The 23,684-nt window shown below is 30.9% G+C and overlaps 7 protein-coding genes across 7 annotated transcripts; 4 read left to right on the top strand and 3 right to left on the bottom strand.

Moving 5' to 3' along the window:
* Window positions 1-1,914: 1,914 nt before the first annotated feature.
* On the top strand, window positions 1,915-6,259 carry Tsp_00134 (domain protein, SNF2 family). The gene is made up of 19 exons (XM_003375833.1): window positions 1,915-2,119; window positions 2,220-2,265; window positions 2,334-2,569; window positions 2,648-3,309; window positions 3,377-3,499; window positions 3,570-3,766; window positions 3,839-3,929; window positions 3,989-4,088; window positions 4,160-4,295; window positions 4,353-4,488; window positions 4,564-4,704; window positions 4,771-4,863; window positions 4,929-5,195; window positions 5,260-5,355; window positions 5,429-5,503; window positions 5,560-5,678; window positions 5,757-5,939; window positions 6,008-6,120; window positions 6,207-6,259. Exons 1-19 carry the CDS (start codon window positions 1,915-1,917, stop codon window positions 6,257-6,259), a joined length of 3,072 nt encoding a protein of 1,023 aa, XP_003375881.1.
* Window positions 6,260-6,333: 74 nt separating this feature from the next.
* Tsp_00133 (replication factor C subunit 2) lies at window positions 6,334-7,858 on the bottom strand. The gene is made up of 6 exons (XM_003375834.1): window positions 7,803-7,858; window positions 7,207-7,409; window positions 6,926-7,083; window positions 6,796-6,843; window positions 6,562-6,721; window positions 6,334-6,464 (listed from the first exon to the last, which is right to left on the bottom strand). The coding sequence occupies exons 1-6, from the start codon at window positions 7,856-7,858 to the stop codon at window positions 6,334-6,336; spliced, it is 756 nt and encodes a 251-aa protein (XP_003375882.1).
* A 600-nt stretch (window positions 7,859-8,458) lies between these two features.
* Window positions 8,459-9,067, top strand: Tsp_00132 (conserved hypothetical protein). The gene has a single exon (XM_003375835.1). The coding sequence runs from the start codon at window positions 8,459-8,461 to the stop codon at window positions 9,065-9,067; it is 609 nt and encodes a 202-aa protein (XP_003375883.1).
* A 680-nt stretch (window positions 9,068-9,747) lies between these two features.
* Window positions 9,748-11,808, top strand: Tsp_00131 (PDZ domain protein). Its single transcript, XM_003375836.1, has 5 exons — window positions 9,748-9,847; window positions 10,514-10,764; window positions 11,068-11,244; window positions 11,428-11,485; window positions 11,570-11,808. Exons 1-5 carry the CDS (start codon window positions 9,748-9,750, stop codon window positions 11,806-11,808), a joined length of 825 nt encoding a protein of 274 aa, XP_003375884.1.
* Window positions 11,809-13,608: 1,800 nt separating this feature from the next.
* Tsp_00130 (zinc finger protein) lies at window positions 13,609-17,712 on the bottom strand. The gene is given in 16 exon segments (XM_003375837.1): window positions 13,609-13,737; window positions 13,801-13,973; window positions 14,111-14,341; window positions 14,413-14,518; window positions 14,814-15,006; window positions 15,074-15,197; window positions 15,228-15,351; window positions 15,422-15,501; window positions 15,570-15,878; window positions 15,983-16,170; window positions 16,406-16,647; window positions 16,777-16,908; window positions 16,964-17,077; window positions 17,131-17,358; window positions 17,536-17,685; window positions 17,701-17,712. 16 exon segments carry the CDS (start codon window positions 17,710-17,712, stop codon window positions 13,609-13,611), a joined length of 2,535 nt encoding a protein of 844 aa, XP_003375885.1.
* A 61-nt stretch (window positions 17,713-17,773) lies between these two features.
* On the bottom strand, window positions 17,774-19,519 carry Tsp_00129 (hypothetical protein). The gene is made up of 3 exons (XM_003375838.1): window positions 19,439-19,519; window positions 18,764-18,991; window positions 17,774-17,812 (listed from the first exon to the last, which is right to left on the bottom strand). Exons 1-3 carry the CDS (start codon window positions 19,517-19,519, stop codon window positions 17,774-17,776), a joined length of 348 nt encoding a protein of 115 aa, XP_003375886.1.
* Window positions 19,520-20,454: 935 nt separating this feature from the next.
* On the top strand, window positions 20,455-23,414 carry Tsp_00128 (phosphorylase B kinase gamma catalytic chain, skeletal muscle isoform). The gene is made up of 11 exons (XM_003375839.1): window positions 20,455-20,533; window positions 21,029-21,087; window positions 21,483-21,583; window positions 21,646-21,821; window positions 22,156-22,244; window positions 22,297-22,387; window positions 22,443-22,563; window positions 22,658-22,781; window positions 22,851-22,934; window positions 22,990-23,049; window positions 23,127-23,414. Exons 1-11 carry the CDS (start codon window positions 20,455-20,457, stop codon window positions 23,412-23,414), a joined length of 1,272 nt encoding a protein of 423 aa, XP_003375887.1.
* The last annotated feature ends 270 nt before the right edge of the window (window positions 23,415-23,684 follow it).

A 23,684-nucleotide genomic window follows, 5' to 3' on the forward strand; every position in this document is an offset into this window, starting at 1 on the left:
AAAATAGAAATTAAACGTACAGAAGCCTGAAAGTGGAGAGTGACAAAAATACTAAATAATAATAAAGATTTTAAATAAGCAATAAATATTTAAATACTAAAGCATACCAAAAAATTATAAAATCACAAAATTCTTATCTGCCCATATTATAAGTAAACTAAAACAACAGACAATTTCCTAAACAATAAAGAAACAATTGGTTTAGAACAAAGACAATTCAGATTTAGTCAACCGAAATACCATAAAATGACTTTCAGGTTTAAATAACTCGAATTCTTATCAAATAATGTTTAATTAAAATTTGTAACAGATAACATAAATAAAAGTTAGTTTTCATTATTATATAAGGAATTTTAGCATATTAACTTTTTATTTGGCAACGTTACATTACTTCAGGTTACTGAAAAATGCTTATTACTGTATTTGTCTTGAACAACATGTTATTACAATACGTACAATATGCATTGTAATATTATTTATTTTGAAATAGAATTATAATAAAAAGCAGTTAATGCCAAATTGATTACATCTATTAAAAATTCCATATACAACTGTTCTTTGATGCCTATGTTTTACATACAGCTTTTATATTTTATATATAACTATTTTGCTAGATTAAATAAAATGTATTTGTATATAATAAAAATTTATTTAACAAAACTTTAAAATAAATTTATTTTATGATGTTCTGAATTAAGTGATATCTAATTTAATGCACAGATATTTCAAAATTTGAATATGATAATACCTGCATAACCTTATTTTAGTTGGAGTGACGTACGGTATAGCATAATTTCCGGTTTTAAGCATTTGCGTATTTTTTTTCAGTCTGGCAGTGTGAAGTTGTGAAATTTTTCTTGTAATAGATTTATTTAGTAAGGTATGAATTTTAGATTTTTGATTTAATTATATGGATGTATGATTTACTATTATGATCGTAAGTTAAACAGCTTGTTTTTAATCTGTCATATGTTCAACCATGCTTCAATATAGACATGCTTTCCAGTGAAGTTAAACTATATTTTTTCTTCTTTGTTGCATTATTAGTTTGTTCTGTCGTTCTGAAAGCATATTATTTGAATTTATAATTGTAAATAATATAGAATTTGATATAACGTTTTATTTACATTTAAAGTATATGTTAGATTGAACTCGATATTTATTCATAATTTTTTAATGTCTTTTATTTTATTTTGATTTGAAACATTAATTTTAAATGAAAAGCTTTGTTTTTATATTATTATATATAAATTTATTGTGTATTTTGCATGTATATTTATGCTTGTTATTGTATATAATAACGATAGATAAATGAGGGGAAATTAGTGTTTGTCATTTTTTTTATTGTTTCTTAAATAATAAACACGATTTGTGTTTAAAGTAAACTTATATAGTTTTGCGTTATTTTTATGTAAGTTTCAATAATTTACGAAAGAAGGATGTACGTTAAATTATGATTTAATTTAAAGATGACATCATTTCAACATAGATTATTGAATTTTTGCCGACAATTTTAGTTTATTCAGGTGCACATATATTATTGATGATTGTTCATTGTAAGAATATGCTTATTTAATATTATTTATCTTTCTTTTACTACGAGTGGACATCTACAAGTAAATTTTAATCGGTTAATCTTGCAGGCAGTCAACTTTGACATACTTGTTGTTGAATTATTTAATTAAGCTCATTTCCTTAATATTTTGAATTTGAATTTTAATAATCTTCATTCGATTGTAGTGCAGTTTTTATTTATCACTTGTATGAAGAATGTTAGAACATGAAATATGATATAAATAAAAATGTTTTATTATACACATGTGTATGTAACGGAAATGATGTTTCTTATTTTAGCACAACTGTGAATTTGATTAAAGCAACTTTGGATTGAATCTGTGAATGCAGTATTGTTGAATGGAGTCTGAATTGGACATTTTTGAAAAGTATAAATTTATTGGTTCGTCGAGCTACAGTAATCTTGCTAATAAGGTACGAGAAAATGGTGAATTGAACGCTAATGAAGCGAAACAAATGACTATGGTTGCTGAAAGTCCCGTTGTATCAGATTTTTCTGTACCATCTGAAACAAACACACCGTCGAAAAGCAATGCTTTACTATGTAAGTTTGAAACATGTAAAAGATTTAATTTTAGATGTGCAATTTTATGGAATATATTTTTTATGCTGTTATTTAATACAATTTGAAATATTTAATTTAGCCGATAGCATTAATCGTTGGAAAGAACCCGCTTCTAGCAGTTCCAAGTAAGTTTTTGTTCTGGAGGGGTTTATTTGATTGTTTTTTTAATTTGCATTATTATAACTTTTGCAAGGTTGGATTTGGAAGATGACTACAGTGATGATGATTCACTTTCTGACGTATCTTCGTCAGATCATCCGTCAACGACAAAAAAGCCGAAGTTATCTGCTGATGAAGAACTCTCTAATTTGGAAGTGTCTGACAACGAGGAAGAAATAGATGATCAATCTGATATTAGCGAGTACAAGCCATCGTCTGAAAGTGAAGAAGAACAATGGTTGAGTAAGAAAAAAGCAAAACGACTGGCAGGTATGAGATTATTAAAACTGTTCATTTTTATTGGTTGGTTAATTTCAAATGGTTGTGTCGATTTCTTTATTTTTTAAGCTGAACGTCGACGACATCAAATTGCTAAAGAATTGCAAGCAGAAACAAAAATGATCATGAAGCAAAATTCCAATGCTAAACAAGTGTACAGTTTTACAAAGGCTCAAAGCAGTTTTGATATGTTGCGAAAACTGCGCAAAGAAAGAAAACACCAGCAAAGAAAACAAATGCGACGAGCGTTTTTAGCAGAGGAACTTTTGTCTGAAAAAGAAGGAGATGAGGAGGAAAATCATATTAATGACGAAGATGTTAAATCAAAAAGTGATAGTCCAGTTGAAAGTGTTGCTCAAAAACCGGCCAAAGAAGCTCCGCTTACTGTAAAGCAGTTTTTCAAGAGGCGTTTTGTTCTCAGTTCAGATGAAGAAGAAACTGACGATGCTGTCGCTTGTACCACCAGCTCCGCTGTAAAGGAGGAACCCGTCTTGGTGGAGGAACAACAAGCTAAGCATCTTCGGAGAGTGGTTTACCGTTCCGATGAAGGGGAGGACAGTGATGCTTCGAAGCAGGATTCATATTCATCTTCGACGAAAGATGAAAATTATTCTGATGACAGTGCTTCTGGCAGTGATAACGATGTGGATGAAGCCGTCAAGATGGATGTTGATACCGATGCCAAATTGCAATTCAAAAAGCCGATAGTATTGAAACGACGTGATATGGAGGTGATAATTTTAATCCCAGTTATTCAATTATTAAAAGAAAACTGACTTATTTTTATTTTTTCATTAGGCGAAATGTTTGGAGTTTTTCCGTTCTGCCGACCCGTCTCAGCTAGCTGCTTTACCACGTTGTTCGGAACGAATGGCAAACGCAATTGTTGAACTTCGTCCATTTGAATCTTATGATGATATGGTTGGTTTGATGAAATTTTTTTTAAATTTTATTCTAATTTATAAAAGGAAAATTATTCCTCTTTTTTGAGATTGAAAAATTTGAAAACGCAAAAGGATTTTCCACCAACTTGTGCATTGCCTACATTGACTCGTTGGTATCTCAGAATCGGTTGGATTTTTTGTTGTACAAATGTCACACTGTATCGTCGAAATTGGAAATGGAAGTGGAATTGATGATGAAAACCGACAACGGTTTGGTGAAGCAGCCGAATTTAATTGCACACGAGTGAGCAATTTAGTTGAGGGGGGAATGGTATATATTATTTTTTTGTACATATATTTTTTTTCTCTCTTCCAGTTTAGAACTGAAACCGTATCAACTTGTCGGATTGAATTGGCTCAGTTTGATTTACCGGCAAAATTTGGGTGGCATTTTAGCCGACGAAATGGTCCATTTTATTTTTGAAATTTTATCATCTGAATTGAAAATTAATTCCATTTTCTTCAGGGCTTGGGAAAAACTATACAAGTAATAGCATTTTTGGCTTATTTGAAAGAGAACAATTTCGGCGGTCCTGTCTTCATTATTGTACCATCATCTACTTTGGGTAGATTTTTACAAAATTCCAATTTTTTGAACTCATTTTCAAATTTGAATTATTTCTTTTTCTTGTTCTAGACAACTGGCTGAGAGAAATTCAAAAATGGTGTCCTTCACTGAAATTGTTAACTTATTACGGAAGTCAATCCGACCGAGCTTGGATCAGACGACAGTATTATAATAAGCATGTCGAAGCAGACGTTATTTTGACAACGTTAGTCTTTTTTTTGCAATTCTTACAATTAGAATTTCACTTGTAATTGTTGTATAGTTACACTTCGATCTCATCTAATGCGGAAGATCGGCATTTCATGAAACGTATACTGGCGGATGTTGCCATTTTTGACGAAGCGCATATGTTGAAAAATTACCGAACCCACAGATACAAGCAACTGATGTCGATTAAAGTGTGCAAATTTTGTTTTTTATTTTTAAATTCAACTCTGTTTATTAAAGAATATTAATTTATGTTTTTTTCTTAGACAAAGCACAGAATTCTGCTGACGGGCACGCCTTTGCAAAACAGTCTGATTGAGTTGATATCGTTGCTGTACTTTATTATGCCGAAGATATTCAGAAAGCTCAAAATTTGCTTGGACGATTTATCAAGCTTGTTTCAACTGGTAAATTTATACGAAAAAATAGATCATTTTCTTGCTAGATGGATTATTTATTATTTGTTCATTTAGAAAAATATTTCTTCCCCAGAAGGAGAACAATGTCGAATTGAACAAGCGAAAAGAATCGTATCACCATTTACACTTAGACGATTGAAATCGGATGTTTGTTATTGCTTTAATTTGAAATTATTAATAATAATAATTATTATTATTGTTTTCAACGGCAGGTTTTGCATCAGTTGCCTGAGAAGCATGAAAAATTGCAGTTTTGTGAATTGACCAATTTGCAGCGTGAAATTTACAGTGAAATTGTGGCCGAATGTACGGAAATTTTGAAATCTCGTCAAGAGAATTGTTCGGACGCACCATCATCATCATCAGGGCGGTTGACATCGATGATCATGAAGCTTCGTAAAGCTGCTAATCATCCGCTGTTGTTGAGATGGCATTACAAGGAGAAAAAATTGAATAAAATTGCCAAAGTGGTGGCCAAAGTATGAATTTATTATGCAACACAATTGCGTTCGATTTTAATTTATTTCACTTTTGTTTTTTGAGGAAAAAGTTTACAAGAAATTTCAGTTGTCTGAAGTAGTGGAGGATTTGATGCTCAAATCTGATTTTGAAATTCACAAATTATGCTGCCAGCACAAAGTAAATTTTTACAAAAAAAAGCAAAACAAAATAATGTGGTTTAATGTTGTTTAAGAAATTGAATCGTTTGAAGTTATCGGACAGTGCTATCAACGACTCTGGCAAGTTGATTGCTCTTGATGGCATTTTGGCCGAAGCCAAGCAACAGGTAATTAATAAACAGGTTAATTAAAATGTGAAAAATTCGAATTTTATTTGTTTAAGGGAAACAAGGTGCTTCTGTTTAGTCAGTTTGTTATTGTTCTTGATGTTCTTGAAGAATTTTTAAATCTGAAACAGATCCGCTATTTACGTTTGGATGGTCAAACGCCGGTTGTTGAAAGGTGCCCAAACTGAACATTCAAATATATATGTGATAAAAAGAGAAAAAAACATTATTCTCTATCTACATTTTTTTTCAGACAACAATTGATTGATATGTTCAATTCATCTGAAGATATATTCATTTTCTTGCTTTCTACTCGTGCCGGAGGTTTGGGCATCAACCTCACCTCGGCCAACGTTATAGTGCTTTATGATATTGATTACAATCCACACAACGATCGTCAGGCTGAGGATCGTTGTCATCGAGTTGGACAGAAAAAGTTAGCAGTTTGTTTTTAAATTTCATTTCCACATTTATGCACGCACTTCAAATGATCCTACATTTCAGAGATGTTCATGTGATTAAGCTGATTTCAAAGGATACCGTTGATGAAAGCATGTTAGCTTGTGCGAATAAAAAATTGGAATTAGAACGACAAATAACTACTGCCGACAGTGCAGGTGAGCTTTCTCGCAACTGGACAATGCACACCTATATATAAAATGTAGTATCAATCATTATTATATCATTATGTTTTCAATTTTAGGATCCGAATACATTCAAGATATTATTCTACAGCAGTTGTTATCATCTCAGTGATTATTTTTTTTAAATTCATCTTGTTTTACCATAGATTTTTTTAATGTAAATAACTGTTTTCACCAAATGTGTTATCATATTAAACTTCCAGATTTGCCTTCTGGTTTGCCGGCAGTGCGCATCTGCATAAACGTGCCACCAGAGCGGATAGTTGTAACAGAGAGCCTCTTCCCTGCGCAGCGCGCATATGGGTTAGACCAATTTCCTGGAAAATAAAAAATTTACAACATACATCAATTTATGAAGAACAAACAATTTGTCACCAACTTTGAGAAAACTTATTTTCAACGCTACTGGCAAACTGTGCGACTTGCAAACACGATATATAGTGCCGACAATATCCTCAGCTGAATAGCCAAGCGTCCATAAATGGTTTATAACTTCGTGCGCTTCGTGCTGGTCTGCTCGGCTGCAATGATCCAACATGTCTTTTACGACGAGAGGATGAGGTTCATCGCAGATCTGCATATTTAGTTAAATACGCACAAATTTACAGAAGAAAAACCACAATCACGTAATGTGCAAGTGAAATTTACTTTGAAAACATTCTCCGAGTTTACAAATCCAGAACCAGCAACGCAAGACTGTAAATTGTTTAGAGCCTAAAAAATTAAAATTTAAATAATGTTTCACAAAAAGAGAAAAACTATGCTTAAATAGAAGTACAATTCTCATGTCACCCCGAGCAGTGAAAACAAGATCTTCAAGACCATCCTTTGTATAATTCACATTTTCCATACGGCAAACTGTCAAAATTCGAGCCAAAATTTGCGCATTTAGCAAATATGTGAAACGAATTATTGCACAACGAGACTGGATCGGTTCTTAATTAAAATGGAAAAATTAATTTCTTTTCATTTCGTTTTCCATTAAAAATTGTTCATAAAATGCTTTAAAATGTAATTTCAAATTAGTAACATTTTAAAATGCAAACAGTATTCAAATACCAATAATTTTATCTGACTCATTGCAGGCAAAAACGAATCGAGTAGTTTTGCTGTAAATTTCCATAGTTCGCCTCAAAGCTTGCTGTGCTCCATCTGTCATACTGTCTGCTTCGTCTAAGATGACAATTTTCTGCTTTCCAGCGGGAAGAGTCACTCTTTGTTGAGCAAACATTTTCACTTTGTTTCGAATAACATCAATACCCCTTAAAATAAATAATTTTAACAGCATTTTAATGCTCAACATAATTAATTGATTTATAGACGAATAACAAAAATGAAAGTTTAACAAAATAAAATAGAAACTCAAGCACAACCTTCATTACTGTACCATCGCTTAGCTTTACTATTCAAAATTCATCAATACAGAAAAGTACGCACACAGTTATTGTAAGTAGAATAAAGTTCATATGATAAATTTACATAAAAAATAAAATAAGAATGCTAAAACTGAAAAGAAATTACCAGTAAATCACCTAATAAACAAACATGTACATGTGCATGAATTCAAAAATCAAGAACATAATTTTTCTAAGCGTTTGATCTAAGCGATGCATGAGTAAGATAAGAAAGTTTTAGAGTGGTAGCATAAACCTCACCTATCATTAGAAGCGTTGAGCTCTAAAACAGCATTTCCAAAAGCAGATCCAAGCATTTCTCGTGCCAAGCAAAGAATACTTGTTGTTTTGCCAGTACCGGGGGGACCCTACAACGCAGAAAATCAGATATTATTTTTAATCAAATATCAAATTTTTTAATACCGAAATTATCAAATTTGGTACATTTCCTTGTCTGGCGAAAACTTTCAGTCTTTCCACAGCTTCTTCATTACCAACCACATCGTCCAACACAGTGGGGCGGTATTTTTCAATCCTTAAAATCGCATCGAAACAAAAGACTTATCATGTGTGAATGTTTATTTAACGCTCACCAAGGTGTATCGTAATTAACCATTGCCAATCATACAAATAGTCAAAACTAAAAATGCATCTACTTTACTTTGATTTATACAGTATATTAGTATGAATAAATTACTGTGTATTCGAACATGATCATCACTTATAATTACTTTACTGATAGAGTAAGTAAATTCAATTTTTTATCCTATAAAAAATTCAAAAAAGCATTGCTTTATTTTATATCATACTGGTTTCAGTTGTATTTCAGATCGTTCAACTGATAATTGTGAATAATTTGTTCTATTTTGAAATGTATTTAATTTAAATTTAATTTAATTGCATTGCTTTAGTTACGCATGGCAGATGAATTGGAGGACGATCAGCAAGATGATAGAAAGATTGATAAGATAGATTTTATCCATCATCAGTATCAGAAATTTATGCTTGCATATCGATCACTTATGAGTGAAACGGAACAGTGTGAAATGCAAGCTGGTTTCAATGCTGGTTTTGATTCAGGTTGTGCCACTTTTCGGAAATTGGGAAAAGCGAAAGGTACTGTACATGCTCTTCGTGAAAGTTCCATTGGAAAAGATAAAATAAATCAGCTCGATGAATTTTCCAATCGCATTCAGAATTGTGAAGACGAAATTATAAAGTGGATCTCTTTGAAGTTGTCTGAAGTTGACATTGCTGAACAGAATTCTTCAGAATACGATTACAAAGCGTCTCTTCCACTTTTTGATCAAGATGATATGGACCTTTTTGGTTTAGAAATAACAGAGACTGTTAGCAATTCTGGCACTGAAAACGATGCATTTGATGGAAAAAATGCGATCTGTGAATCTTCTGTTTGTTTAAAAATCCAAGAACTGAACTTGCTAGTCGATTCTATACTAAATGATTTATGTGACTTTCTTAAATCATGTGATATTTCATATTCGTTTCTTATCAATGAGTATTAAATTTTCTGCTATATATGTAATACTTTAAATTTCTCACTGAGTAAATTAGCAAGCATTTTTTATCTTTATTTACAATAATATAACTTTCAGTTACACGGAATTATATATTTGAATATAATGTTGAATATCAATAATGAATTGTTTATTTACTTTGCTTATTGATTTTTCAGTTTATGGTTCATATCGTTTTATATGCTTTAAAAATCTTTATGTATACAAATCTTGCTGAATTTTCCACGGTAATTTACATTACTTTTATATTTGTAATTTCAAAATGTGTAATATATTAATTAATTATTTGATATAAGTTACAATAAATTTAATGGAAAACATTTATCTTGACAATGCGCATGAAAATGTCTTTCAATGATTTATAAATGAACGGCAAATTCATAAAGCAAACTTGAGTATTATTAACAGAAACAATTGAAAAGAATTTTATGTTGCACATGTCAACTTTATTTCCTGAAAGATAACTTGGAATTTGATTTCATTATTATATTATATGCATAATGAATAAAATGTTGTAAAGCTAATCATTCATCCAAAATTTGATCAATATAAACACAGTAATTACGCAACATTAAAATAACCATTGAAAATTACGCAGTTTAGTTATTTACTTTATTACATATTATTACTGTAGTCTTATTACTTTAATTTAACTTAGGTAAATTTAAATGGATGTTTTTCGTTGTGCAATAATTTTTATTCTTTCTATTTCTGATGCGACATTTACTAGTTACGCAGCTGGCGAAGTCATCGACGCAATCAATGCAGGTAAAAAATAGCTAAATAATGTTCAGATATAAATTTGGGAAAATGGAATATAACATCAGAATTGAAATTGTCTTTATTATTGATAAGAAAATTTTAATTAGAACAGATTTTATCTAATTTATAAATATTTATATTTTTTTAAAGTTTACCATTCAAGTGAGCAGAAGGTAACTAATTGGTGTTATAATTATTAATTAGAAGTGTTTTTTTCTGATTGTTATGTTTCAGTATGTGGAATTTAAATATGAAAATTTTCAAGTGAAGCTTTTTTGTCTTGCATTGAATATTGAAAATAACATATTTTAATCTTCTGAAGTTATTTTGGTGATAGTATGAATTAAATTTGGTTAATTCTAATTAGTGTTGTTTAAGTTTTATTTCCTTAATTTACACCCAAAATGGTTTGCTGTAAATTTTGTTGCACATTTTATACAGTAAACTATGTTTAAATAGCATTTCCAGTTGAATCGAAAAGCTCGTAAGCAAAACATTAAATACATTAATTAATTTAGGCAAAATGTTAGATTTCATTCATTGATAATAAGCTAGTATCATGAGGAGTGGGTACACGATTGATGATAAAAATTTAAATAGAATTATTTACGTAGAGATGAATAAGAAAAATTGGTTTGAATTGTTATAAAATGAAGCTTTCCAAATTTGTAGGTGGTCGTGCACATATAGACGACTTCGGAGTGCATTATCGAGAAGATCCTCTAGAGGGCGTTATAGGAATATCGTCTGATTATGGAAAGCGGTTTATAATTGAACGGGTTTCACCCAGCGATCAGATTTTATACCAGACTGAACGGTATCATACGAAAAGTTTTGAATATGAAATAACAATTCCAGAAGAAGGTGATTATGTTTTGGTTTTGAAGTTCAGCGAGGTGTACTTCAACGCTCCTGGTCAAAAGGTTTGAATTTTCAGCCGCCCTGAAAACTGTTTAATTACCTGCTATTTTTGGTAGAATTCTAATCTTTAGACACAGTGCTAATTCACTTATTCTAATTATAACACCTAGTGAATAACGAACACACTGTATCTGATTTTGCATATAGCAGCAGTCGATTGATTTAAAATCAATTTAGCATAGTTTGCAATTAGTCATATGCATATGCGGGAATGGAAATTTTATTGCATTTTATTTTTAACGTGTGATATTTTAATAAAATTTGACAAGTCTTTAATTTAATGCAGAAATGTTGTTTTATTTTAGGTTTTCGATGTAGCTTTGAATGATAAAGTTGTAATAAAACATTTGGATATATTTTCTCTTGTTGGACATGGAGTTGCGCATGACGAATATGTGCCGTTCAGAGTGCAAAATAGCATGCTTTATCTGAAGAGCTCTAGCATCCATTTCAACGGAAAATTAAAAGTTCGCTTTATTCATGTAAGAATAAATATATTACACCATGTTTTATTTTAGCAACCTAAAACTTGTCTTTGCATAAAAATTATTATGATGTTGGTTAAAATTTATTTGATAAATTTTTAAAGTGATAATATCCAAATATCCTAATGTTTTTCAGTAAAATTTTGAAAATTTTTACTTTAAATCAGATTTTTCATTAAGATTGGGATAGACAATCCGAAAGTGAATGCACTGTATGTTTTGCGAGGAACTGTAGAAGGTGAGTGAAATTGTGTGTGAAGCAAATCTTTGGCATAATTTATTTGTTTCCTCACTTTGTTTCTGCTTATGTTCTTCCTTTCAGACGTACCACGTTTAAATGATGCGGATATCTCTGTAGAAAAACGAAGCGATAGTATAGAAACCGTTATAGAGGAAGTGGATCATTTTTCTGATGACACTTTGGGAAGTAGCGAAAAATATGCCAGCGGTCCAAAGTTACAGGATCCTTATGCACAACAAGATCAGAGTCAGTATTTATTGCCATTTTTAGTCATTCTCGCCTGTTTCTTTCCAATATTATATTGTCTTTGCCAAATGTAATGTGACACTAACTGATCAATATAAATAGTATATTTGTCTGTACGTAAATAATAATAATAATAATAACTTTAAGAGCATACTGTTGTTATGTTTTGTTGATTTTCTGTTAATGAATTCCAACATTTTTGGGATAATATATTTCACTGGTATATAGCATTATCTTTTTCGTTTGTATTTTGAAAACTCGTAAAATAAAAGGTCATTTTTGGAGGAAATAAATAAATCACTTTCGAGTATATAGTTTGTGAAATATTTTATTATTAAACTGTTCATCAATTGCATTGACTGAAATTGTTCAAAATCGATCCTATGCGAAATTACTTAAACTGGATGCTACATTACTATATGTATATAATTAAAACAAATTCAGAGTAATTTGAAAATAGAATTCGAAAAGCGAATATAAATTCTTTTTCTAAAACCGGGCAAGCTGAGACAATTTTCATTTTCTCCAATCAACTTCAGCAGCTTCCATAAATTTTCATAGTATAAGAAAATCACAATACAAAAAGACAAATAAGTATAAACAATCATCTCTTGCCATTATGAAAAAAATGGATCAAATAATTCCGTTGTCAAAAAATTAAAAATCAGACACCAAACAGAAGCAAGAAAGGAACTGAGAAAAATAATTTTTGTGTCCCACTGCAAACCGAAATCAAAGATACATTATCTTGATTAGTGATTGACATTAACAATCTACGATTGGTACATTTTCATCATCGTCGCTACAAAAATATCCAAAAGAACGTTCATCAAGAGTTAAAAAACAAATCTAAATCATTACCATCATATATATATATATAATATGCAAAACGGAATACAACTGTATCTTAAGAAAAGTAAAGAAAACATCAGAACCGAATAGAGAGAATATTAGCGAAGAATAAGCGATCTGATTAAGACAATTTTTGAAAAAGTGAATACGCAAATAATAAGAATAATAATAATAATAATAAATAATCCAAGTTGATGATAATGAAAAGCAAAAAACAAAAGTTATACGGAATGTAATTTTAAATACCAGAGAATAAATTTATAAAAAAAAATAACGCTGCCGAAAAAGAAAAATAAAAGAATGATGTGTAATGTAGAATATAATATACAGAGATTGTTGTATTCCGCAAAACTTTGGCAACAGTATGTAAATGATAAAAGTCGCATTTGACAGTCTGCGTGTGTAGTCAAGTGGAACAGAAAGAAACAAAGCTTGAGAAAAAGCTAAACCCGCCAATGAACAACAACACAACTTCCTTGCGGGAGTAAATCACCCTTTGCAAATTACCCTCACGCATCACAAACAAGACCTTGAGCAAATGAATAAATAAATAAATAAATATTTGTACGTAAATAAATAAATAAATAAATAAATGCTGTAGAAGGAAGAAAAAATACCAACTTTCCATTAACAAAATTGACAACGTAACAGTAACAATAACAGGCAAGTAGGCAACAGCCATTTAAATTCGAAAAAAGAACTGAAATGTTAGGCACATTTCATGTTTGTTGATCTTTAAAAAATACATACATACATGCATACAATGTACTGTTTTAGGCACATCGTACCTAGATGTAGAAGAAAAAAAGTAAAAAAAGAAATTGAGATGAATAAAAATTAAAAAAAATAACAATTAAATATAATAACACAACAAAGTGAATATCTTTGGTATGAAGAGAGTAAGCAATACAAAGTAGGAGTGGAAAAACAACGACACCGCTTTTGCATCGAGTCTTCTTTAAATCAATCACAGAGCAATGTATTTTGTTGAATGAATGAAATTCATAATTGTGAAAAACTTTTTAAGCATTATGGCGATCCGGCGACCGCTTTACGTAAAGTGTGTCTAGCACCAGAAAAGAACAAGATTCCATCGACATTATAGCAATGAATCCCTGAGAAGTGATGCGCAAGCCATTGCAACGTTTCATCTTGAATTAATAAACAAAATATTAATTAATTAATTAATTAATTCAATACAAATTTTCGCTCACTGGAATCTCAGAACACTGATAATGGCATAGCGAATCTCCATTCTTTTTAAATACGACAACATAAATTTGATTTCCATGCCAACTTCCTACAACTACATCCCCTTCGTCGGATACATCAACACCGAAAGGATATGGAGTGAAATGTTCGCCACCAATTTTACGCAAAATTGAACCTAAAAAGATTAAATATTGAAATTAAAATCAAACAAACAAATTAAAATACATTGCAAATTAAACGTTTAATTCACAAAATCATGTAAAAAATCTTTTAATATCAAATTTAATTCATTAAAAAAAATAATAAATAGACCTGTATGTGAAAAAACAGAAACAGTATGACTGCTCAAATCTGCAATGTACAATTCATCGCCAACGACAGCTAAATCGGAAGGTTCACCTACTGCCGGTTGATAAGAGAAGCAGTGCAATATTTCAAAGGATTCAGTAAGAAAGATGACCGATTCCTCTGACATGTCAATCATGACAATTTCCCCTTTCCAACTGATCGCCAAACCACGCAACGCTTGCACAAATGGAGTACCTGAATTATGCACAATAAATGCATGCAAATATTGCAACAAAACTGCAAAAATATCCGCCCCTTCCTCTTACTGTTGTGCTTTATGTACTTCCCGCAGCGTGTGAAATATACCAAACGCGTCTGATCATTTGGACAATCACCGACAATAATTTGTGTTCCATCTCTCGACAAAATAACCTAAGATACAAAAAAATATTTTTTAATTTAAATAAACGCATAACTTTTCACCTTCTTAAAAAATTACAAAAATAATACACTTCAAAACATTCATTCAATTACAATTTACATTACATAACATAACATGATAGATAAACTTTAATCTTACCTTAATTATTACGATGAAAATTTCATAATTTCCTTTTTTTATTCATGCAAAATATTAAAATTAAATTAACTGATTACTATTTGCTGTTTTCGGTGAATTATTCAAAAAAATGCATATATATATATATATAGCATTCTATATTCTCACTCGACGTGGACTGATCAAATGCTGATGGTCAGTCATTTTTGAAAATATCGTCTTTGACTGACCATTCAAATCTAACACCTGAATCCGGTGATTCTGAGTATCAGCGACGATCAATTCCCCTTCTGGAGTGATGCAAAAGCCTTGTGGTAAGCAGAACTGACCCGGTCCTGAGCCTGCTTCTCCAAAATTTGCTCTAAATTCACACCATAAAATGAATAAACCAATAATAATAATAAACTAAGCGATGCATTAAACTTTACTTAATTTTCATTTCATTCATGGTAATTGGGCGCCTGACGGTTGATGGCATTGACCACGTTGACAATGTTGTAGTGGAAGAATTTTGCAAAAGTGAAGAATGAAAAAATGCCGGCCCAGTGTATTCTGACAGATGAGAAAAATTATTGCAAAAACTGTAAGCATTCACACCGCTACTGCTAGAAACGTTGGCCGCTGGGAACAAATTCGATATTCGATCGAAATAGCAAGTTGAAGAAAAGTTCGAAAGATCATCTTTATATTCATCATGCACTGTCGGCTGAAATTATGGTGAAGAGATAATAAAGAAAGAAAAAATCATCAATATAAAATCCATCACAGCCGATTACCATTTGACGCATGCCCAGAGTTAATGCTGCATTCGAATTGAGAAGACTATTTCCCAAATAATTATTTAATTTGTTACTTTCTAAGTAAAAATTTAAAAATCAAACTTTTCAAAATCAAGACAAATGATATTCCAAACAAATAATTTACCCTTGTAGACAGTCATTGAACAAGTAGTTTTTGATGCAGTCATCATCACATTATTTGCATAATCAGTATCGTAATTGGATGCCGCTGAAAATGATCCAATACTGGAAGTATTGTTGCCATAATTTCGCATCTGTTGTCCAACATCTGCACTAATACCGCCAGAAAGTGTTGAAGCAACATATGATGCAGTTGGATTCGAATAGCAAGCATTTTGCATTAGCTGTCCTGTCGACGATGACGGCGATGAAGTATTCCCAAGAAACCAAGGCGATATTTTCGGCGTAATCAACTCCTTCTGACCCTCTTTAACTAATAAAATAAATTAATTTCTATTTTTAACTAATAAAATCATGTTATAAAGTAATAACAATTACAAATAGGAAATATTCTAATTATTAAATCTCAGTACATACTGCTGACAGAACCAAAAGTCGAAGAGGCGGCTTTCATAAATGCATCTATATCTTTCGTAAATACTACATTCGTCGACACCTCAGCACTAGGAATGCTGTGAACCAACTGCACCAACTGCCTAACAATAATTCGTGATGTGCTTAAAATTTCTGAAGTGCTTCCCTTTTTCAATAATCGACCTGTAAATCTGAAATAAAACAAATCTTCAATTTCAGTATCAATTCATAAAACAAAAAGTAAATCTAGATGTGACTGACTGGTCGATGCAGTTTTACAATTACAGTTACATTCAAAAATGAAATTGCAAAAAATACTAAAAAAATCATTCACTGAACTTTCTGCACCAGTAAACACATTGAAAAATATATGCTCAACTGCTATGTATTTTAACTTGATATAACCAACGACAGAAAAAAAATTACCGAAATGCGTCGTTCATTTTTTCACAAGTGAGATCCAATTTTCGACTGTTTTCGGCAATTTTTCGCTCAGACTCGCTGTGAGCATATTCTACTTGTGCAAGTAAATTATCACGAATTTTGCATATCCATTCAATGCAAATATTCGCATGATGTTCAATTTCCCGCCTCACTAAATCCGCGTTAGCATTTAAATCTTTCAAACGTTTGTCAGTGTTGGCTGTGAAGCTTTCGCAGCATGCTTTCTAGAAGAACAACAATCTTAACAACAGAAATAAATACATAAAAAATATTTCCACTTTTCAATTTCAATAAATGCGAATGTAAAGAAAATTTATCTTTTACATTAATTCTAAGTTATTTAAAAAAATTACCTTTGCTTTCGCTTTTGAAACTAAGCTTTGTATTTCTTCTCGAACATTCGCTACCAATTTTGCACTAATGAACTCCAACTTGTGCTCCGGTGGTGCATGCAACTGCATCGTGCAATCACGACACGTCAACACCTTAAACGATTTATATTTTTCTTCTAAAAATTTTACATTTGAAAAATTTTCTAACTCGGCATGTGAAACAAAAATGTCTGATAAATTCGTTCGTATGAATTTGACAAGTCAGCAATCTTGAACCAAGTTCCGCTTTAGCAGAGTTCGCGAATTCGTTAAATTCAAATACCTACAAGATAATTATTCCATACGAATAATTTGAAAATTTTAAAATCCACATACCCGATGATTGTCAAAACATCTCATAAAACGATGAGCATAGAAACAGTTGTCGCACAAAAAATTCTCACAATCGTAACATCCAGCCACAGCTGCTCGCTTCGCTTTGCATGACTCACAACTGGCTTCTTTTGTTCCTGTTTCAGCAGATTGACCCGTCTTATGCCGACTTGCCAGGTAATCACGAACCAAATGCTTCACCCAACGAACATCATTTCCGACATTCGTGTCCTGGAGAAAAAATGCAATATAAAAATAGACATTAATTATTTGATGACAAATAAATATAATTTTTAATGCTTCTCTAAATTAAACTACTTAAATTAATGAAAAACTGATAAAATTTATTAAACAGTTTAACCGTACAAAATCTATGGAAATCGCAACTTTTTTCACCTGATTGCAAACCGGGCAACGAACAACACCAGGTGGTGGCTTAAAATTGCATTTCGAAGGCTCCAACGCTTTAAAAGAGTCGTTTTCTGAATCTGCCTTTCCTTCCAAAAGAGCAACTATGCACTCTTCACACAACGTGTGCAAACAGTCCAATAATCTTGGCTAATATAAACAAACTTGATGATCCATAATTACTACAGTACACCATATATACAAAATAATAAAGCGGATGCAAAATCATATTCGAAACTTACAATCCTTCCAAGAACAAAATACTATTGTATAGATACTGAAAAATATTTTATTACAGTTTTGAAAATTAAAAACTCATAAGTTTTGCAGAATCATTCAGTTAAATGATGATTACTCCAGTCGTGTGAATAGTTGTTTTTCAGTACTAGTTTTAAACGAGTACTTATTAATTTCTATTATACTTGTCTAACACATTTCTTTGGAAAACGTCACGAAATGAAAATGAAAAGTGGTTTGTGTCAACTTTTCTTAATTATCTATAAGCATCTAGGAAACGAAAGATACTGATTAAATTTAATGCTCGCTTTTCGAAACTTATATTCTACTGTGCCAAACAAAAGTAAGCATAGAAAGATCCACACTGATATTCGATCTTAATCTGTCTTTTAAACAATTTTTTTCAATCTTGACCAACAGATACGATGCAAACTGCTTATAATTCAAGAATTTACATAACATATACCATACTATATGAATTATACAATATTATATAAATTTTCTTACTTTGAAAGTGAAAAGACAGCTGCATTGACTTTAAATTACATGAAATTACCCTTCATCAGTAAAATTCATGTTTACCATAACATAGTTTATTATACAAATTACTTCTTTCATTACTCGCATATTTTCCATGCTTTTTAAACAACCCAAACAAAGAAAATGCATCACTGCAGTAAACGAAGGCAATCATAATAAAAAATACATTAAAAACGGAAACAGGCAAATAACTAATTTTAAATTATGGGAGAATATGCACAATTAAATTTTAATTCACATGTTGCTAATTAAAATCAACATTGAAATAATAAAATTATTTAATGTAAGAAAAGAATATTCATAAACGTTCCAGAAATAATAAAAAGATAATCTGTGATGTTGTCAAAAAAAACATGCTTTAAAATATTTTATTCGAATACTATTTTATTACAACAATGTCTGAAAAAGTTAATATCAAGATGCTTACATTATTAAATGATTTCAGACAAACTGGACATGTATCTTCAGTCCATCCTTCGCTACCGCTAAGACTTGCATGGCCATTTTCTCTGCTTTCAACAGCTTGAAATTCAAATTCAGTAGATCCAGCTGAGTGTGGGCCGGTGTGACTAACAATCGGTGGAGAGCTTTCGCTCATGTTTAAGCTTTCTATCATACGATTCGAAATCACCTCAGCCATATCGTCTTCGACAACATTCACATTATTTTTACTTTCCATCTTTGTGAAAAAAATATATATAATTTATTTATATGATGTGCACAGTAGATGAGCAGATAACAGTCAACAACTCTAGTCGAAGACTAGCCAGAACTTCAGCTTATTAGTGAAACCAGTATAACCACATGAAAGTGGCTGAGATAACTGTAAATAATTGCACCTGAAAGTCAAACACACAACATTCAATATTGCAACTGAACGAAATTTTACAACAAACATTTTTATCATATTATAAATTAAGATAAATATGTTTTTTAAAATTTTTATTAAGAATAAAACATAAAAAATATATACACGTTTGATATTCAATATTTTAAACTCTTTGCATTTTCACTACTATTATCCAATTACTTTGCTTAAAATAATTGTTGCATGACTTAAAAAATTAACAGTAACATTACCATTTTGGCATACTTTATATTTCAAAATTAAGTGAAGTGGAAATACTGTATTACACAAATGAAATATAGGATGCTTTTCTAAAGGAGGCTTTTTGAAAACGGTTCGTGATGCACCCTTGGCATGCATTGTCAATATCTGGGATAAAAATGATGTGAATACTTTTACCAAATTAATTATTGTGAACTATACTTAATAAATCCCCTCATACAAAGTTTGGAATTCAACAATTTCTTGCTCAACAAAACATTGCTATTAGTGAAAAAAGTTATAGATGAGAATAATTATATATAAATATACACACTACGAATGATGATGCAATTCAATCATATTATATACGAATAGCAGCTGACCTCAAATCGTTTACAAATACAATAATAATTTTCTTACAACAGAAGGACAACATTGTGATACATTTCTACTTTACGCTCATAACAATCATCTGCATCTTTAACGTATAGTGCTGTTGGAAGCGGCAGAATGATTAGGTAAAACAATTTTATGTTTTTGTATGTGCAGAGCTGCAAGGAAAGCTTTTCCATCGCACATTGATTTGGAGAGGAATTTTATTCGTTCTTTAATTTCATTAGTTTTAATTGATTTTCCTATGATTCGCTTATACTTCAATGCTTTTCATTCGCATATATATCTCAGACTCTTATTGGTTAATAATATTCAACTTTGAATAGCTGTATATTGCAACTTTTCAGTGGTCAAAAATCTTGCAAACTACAAAATTTTATAAGTATGCTTTATATTAGAAAAATGATTTGTAATATTTTAAAATTTATATTGTTTAAAAATATTTTGCTTCATTTTGATTGCTATTATTAATTTAATTTGTCATAATTTGTATTTTATCTGAAAATCAGCTTTGAAATAATTATTTCACATTATGATTTCCTTGTAACTATAATGAAATACTTTAATCAGTACTGAAAAAGCATCTTTTCTTATTTAAAAATATGCAAAAGAAAAAGAACAATTACTGCAACAAGTTAACACAATACAAAATGTGTTATAATAAACTTATGTTACACTGGGTGTCTTCCTGCTCAGCGTGAATGCACTGCAAAACGCAAGAAAACGCGCCAGGAGTTTCTATTTCTTCTGACGCCTTACTAGTCTCTTCGTTATATAACAGTATATATATAACATTGGCATCGCTTTCTCCAAATGTTCGTTCGCGGAGCAATCTCTTGTACGTTCTGCATATGCTATAAACGTTAGTTTTACTGAATTAATAAATGAAATAACATCTCTTCAATTCTCTACCAACTAAACACAATTCTGGAGTAAACATTATACTTAAATAGCATATTTTAATAAAACTTGGTCATAATATGCTTTAATAACATTATTCTATAAAATTTTTTAATGCTTTCTTTTTAAAAAGCACAAAGTAGATGCAGTTAAAGTAAAAAATATCAAACAAGTTTAAAATGCTAAATAGCATGTTGCACATATACTTAATAAAATAAAAAATACTTCTTTTTTCAATTATAAAGCATGTTACAAGAATAGATGATATGGAAATTTGTTAAAACCTGAAAATTACACGAACAGGATACTGTAATTCATTTTTTAATCAACTGTGGTGCTAGCAGTACGTGTAATCTTTATTTTTTAATTTATCAGTTAAGAGACGTTGTTTCGCTAGTGCATATGTTCATTTTGTTTATATACATTGTGAAAAAGTAAAAGTAAAAACATTGTAGAATTCTTATTAAATTTTTGTCTTGAATAATTTGCAAGTAATATAAAAATGTAAACGTTCAGTGTTAGTTAAATTTAACTGATTTAGTTAACAATTGAAAAATGAATTTGTTGAAAAAATATTCTGTTTCGTTTAGTTCTCAAGCGCATGTCATCATAAGAAAAGATTATTTTTCAAGTCTTCTATTTTTTGTGTTACTTAATGTTTCGTTCACTTGGTGTAGTTTGTAAGTAAAAATTTTTTTCTTAAAGTGTTTAGGCAATTTCTTCAGCAACATATTTCAACTTTTATAACCAGTTTTATGTACGAAGTTATCAGAATTAGCGTCATTCATTACGTAATGTTTGCATTAACCTTTGTTTTTTTGAATTGTAGCCAGATATGCCTCCTTCTGTAGCTGACGTAGAAGATTCGCACATAAGCGATCCGAAATGTGAATTTTATACCAATTATGATTGTAAAGAAATTTTGGGAAAGTAAATTATTTTTACTTGTGCATATTGTTTGTGGAATGCTTCATTTGAAATTTTTTTCTCAGAGGTATGAGCAGTACAGTTCGTCGATGCATACGAAAATCAACGGGAAAAGAGTATGCAGTGAAAATTATTGATGTCAGTTCTGAGAAAGCTACCGAAGAACAAGCCAGGGAACTTCGAGAGACCACTCTTCGTGAAATTCGAATTCTCAAAATGATGGCTGGTCATCAGAACATAAGTAAGTTTTTCATTTTTTGTATAATTAACATATTCAATGATTGATTGCTTTTTAGTTGAATTGCACGATTTTTACGAAATGCCGTCATTTTTATTCATTGTATTTGAACTGTAATGTTGTTTCTTTATTCATTTTTTTTGTTATGTGGCTGATTTTTTATTAGGGCTAAAGGTGGGGAATTGTTTGATTATTTGACAAAAGTGGTAACATGTTCAGAAAAGAAAACTCGGTGAGTGTTATTGTTTACTAATTCATTATTTAGATCTTTTTGCACAGTTATAAAGATAAGATAGTTTAAAGCAGAAATTCTTTAATGTTAGAATGAAAATTTCAGCAAAACAATATTTTAGACATATTATGAAACAGCTACTTGAAGCTGTAAAAGCTATGCATCAAAAGAACATCGTGCATCGCGATATTAAGGTCATTATTAGGTTTGAAAATTTTCTTTTTTAATTTCCTCAGTTAACTTTAGCTGGAAAATGTGCTTATGGTTGATGATGAGACAGTGAAACTGACGGACTTCGGTTTTGCTTATGAAATTACGGGAGATGTGCAATTAACAGGTAAATTGTTATTTGCTCTTTAATACATACGCATTGATATTTGAAAAATTTGTAGAATTATGTGGAACACCAGGATATTTGGCACCTGAGGTTCTGAAAGTAAGCATGTATGACTCTGTCAAAGGATACGGACTAGAAGTTGACTTATGGGCATGCGGTGTGATTATGTACACACTGTAAGTTTGATTATTCTTGTATTCGGTAGGATTTAAATGGAAGTTTGTGCTTTATTAGTTAAAACTGAGAAGAAAGTGAAAATTATTTTTTTAGTCTTTGCGGCTACGCGCCTTTTTATCACAGAAAGCAAATTTACATGCTGAGAGCTATAACAGAAGGTCGCTATGAATTTCGTTCACCGGAATGGGATGAAATAAGCGAAGCAGCAAAAGATTTGGTAATTTTATTATTTATCATGATCTGTGGTTGTTGTTGTTGTTGCTATTTCGTATTTTTTAAATTTAAGATTCGCAAACTTCTTAGTGTCGATCCCAAGGCTCGTGCAACTGCCAAAGAAGCTTTAGCCCATCCATATTTTCAACAGAATTTAGTCATTAAAAAAGAATTTTTTTCAATGTTTTTTACTTAAATAACGTTAATTGTAGACTGAAGAATCTGCGACTAAATTTTTGGAAAGAAGTTTTGATGCGAAGAAAAAATTTAGAGTAAATTTACAGTCATAATATGCATTATTTGTATGTGGAGAATAGTTTTTTGAAATTGTTTTTTTCTTATTTATTAGCTAGCCATTGTGCAAGTTCGACTGTTGGTTCGCCTGCTTCGGATTCGTTACATTCCGATTTTGGTTGCCGCCTCTTCAGTACAGGCGAATCCTTATGCGACGAGAAAGATTCGGAAGCACATTGATGCCTTGGCATTTCGTATTTATGGTCACTGGGTGAAGAAAGGACGGGAGCAGTTCCGCGATGCTTTATTTGCAAATGCTGTCAAAAACGACATGCAGCGCTTTCGCAAGCCAGTAATGAAAGGCGATTCAACGCCAGATTCGTCAGCTATTACTGTCTATTGAAAATAATGAAATTTTTTAAAATTTAGCTTTAATTTGGAAAAATGTTTTCAGTAGAAAAATTAATTTGAATGAGATCAATAGAATACTTATATTTGCCTTGACTTTAACATCGCTGTGATATAGTAATAGTTTGCTTTTACAATTCTTAGGTAGGCTTGTATGTATGTGTGTCTGTGTGCTTCCTTTCAGAGGAGAAACTTTTGATTTAGGATTCGAAAAGGTATAATATTTTGCCTGAGCTCTTTGTCAGAACAAATTACTTCAACAACT

This window comes from Trichinella spiralis (genome assembly GCF_000181795.1).
Source record: "Trichinella spiralis strain ISS 195 chromosome Unknown Scfld4, whole genome shotgun sequence".
In the NCBI taxonomy this organism is placed as follows: domain Eukaryota; kingdom Metazoa; phylum Nematoda; class Enoplea; order Trichinellida; family Trichinellidae; genus Trichinella; species Trichinella spiralis.

Coding starts and splice junctions, on each gene's coding strand:
- Tsp_00134 (XM_003375833.1), top strand. CDS start 1,915: ATGGAGTCTGAATTGGACATTTTTGAAAAGTATAAATTTATTGGTTCG. Junction 4,864..4,928: donor TTAGACGATTGAAATCGGAT/GTTTGTTATTGC, acceptor TTTCAACGGCAG/GTTTTGCATCAGTTGCCTGA. Junction 6,121..6,206: donor AACTACTGCCGACAGTGCAG/GTGAGCTTTCTC, acceptor TTTCAATTTTAG/GATCCGAATACATTCAAGAT.
- Tsp_00133 (XM_003375834.1), bottom strand. CDS start 7,858: ATGCTTGGATCTGCTTTTGGAAATGCTGTTTTAGAGCTCAACGCTTCT. Junction 6,722..6,795: donor ACTCGGAGAATGTTTTCAAA/GTAAATTTCACT, acceptor CTAAATATGCAG/ATCTGCGATGAACCTCATCC. Junction 6,465..6,561: donor TCGTGTTTGCAAGTCGCACA/GTTTGCCAGTAG, acceptor TTTATTTTCCAG/GAAATTGGTCTAACCCATAT.
- Tsp_00132 (XM_003375835.1), top strand. CDS start 8,459: ATGGCAGATGAATTGGAGGACGATCAGCAAGATGATAGAAAGATTGAT.
- Tsp_00131 (XM_003375836.1), top strand. CDS start 9,748: ATGGATGTTTTTCGTTGTGCAATAATTTTTATTCTTTCTATTTCTGAT. Junction 9,848..10,513: donor CATCGACGCAATCAATGCAG/GTAAAAAATAGC, acceptor CCAAATTTGTAG/GTGGTCGTGCACATATAGAC. Junction 11,486..11,569: donor TTTGCGAGGAACTGTAGAAG/GTGAGTGAAATT, acceptor TCTTCCTTTCAG/ACGTACCACGTTTAAATGAT.
- Tsp_00130 (XM_003375837.1), bottom strand. Junction 17,078..17,130: donor GATGTTTTGACAATCATCGG/GTATGTGGATTT, acceptor ATTATCTTGTAG/GTATTTGAATTTAACGAATT. Junction 16,909..16,963: donor ATTTTTGTTTCACATGCCGA/GTTAGAAAATTT, acceptor AAATCGTTTAAG/GTGTTGACGTGTCGTGATTG.
- Tsp_00129 (XM_003375838.1), bottom strand. CDS start 19,519: ATGCATGCCAAGGGTGCATCACGAACCGTTTTCAAAAAGCCTCCTTTA. Junction 18,992..19,438: donor TATTTCATTTGTGTAATACA/GTATTTCCACTT, acceptor TTTTTCACAAAG/ATGGAAAGTAAAAATAATGT. Junction 17,813..18,763: donor GGACTGAAGATACATGTCCA/GTTTGTCTGAAA, acceptor AATATTTTTCAG/TATCTATACAATAGTATTTT.
- Tsp_00128 (XM_003375839.1), top strand. CDS start 20,455: ATGCACTGCAAAACGCAAGAAAACGCGCCAGGAGTTTCTATTTCTTCT. Junction 22,564..22,657: donor GGTGTGATTATGTACACACT/GTAAGTTTGATT, acceptor TTATTTTTTTAG/TCTTTGCGGCTACGCGCCTT. Junction 22,782..22,850: donor GCGAAGCAGCAAAAGATTTG/GTAATTTTATTA, acceptor TTTAAATTTAAG/ATTCGCAAACTTCTTAGTGT.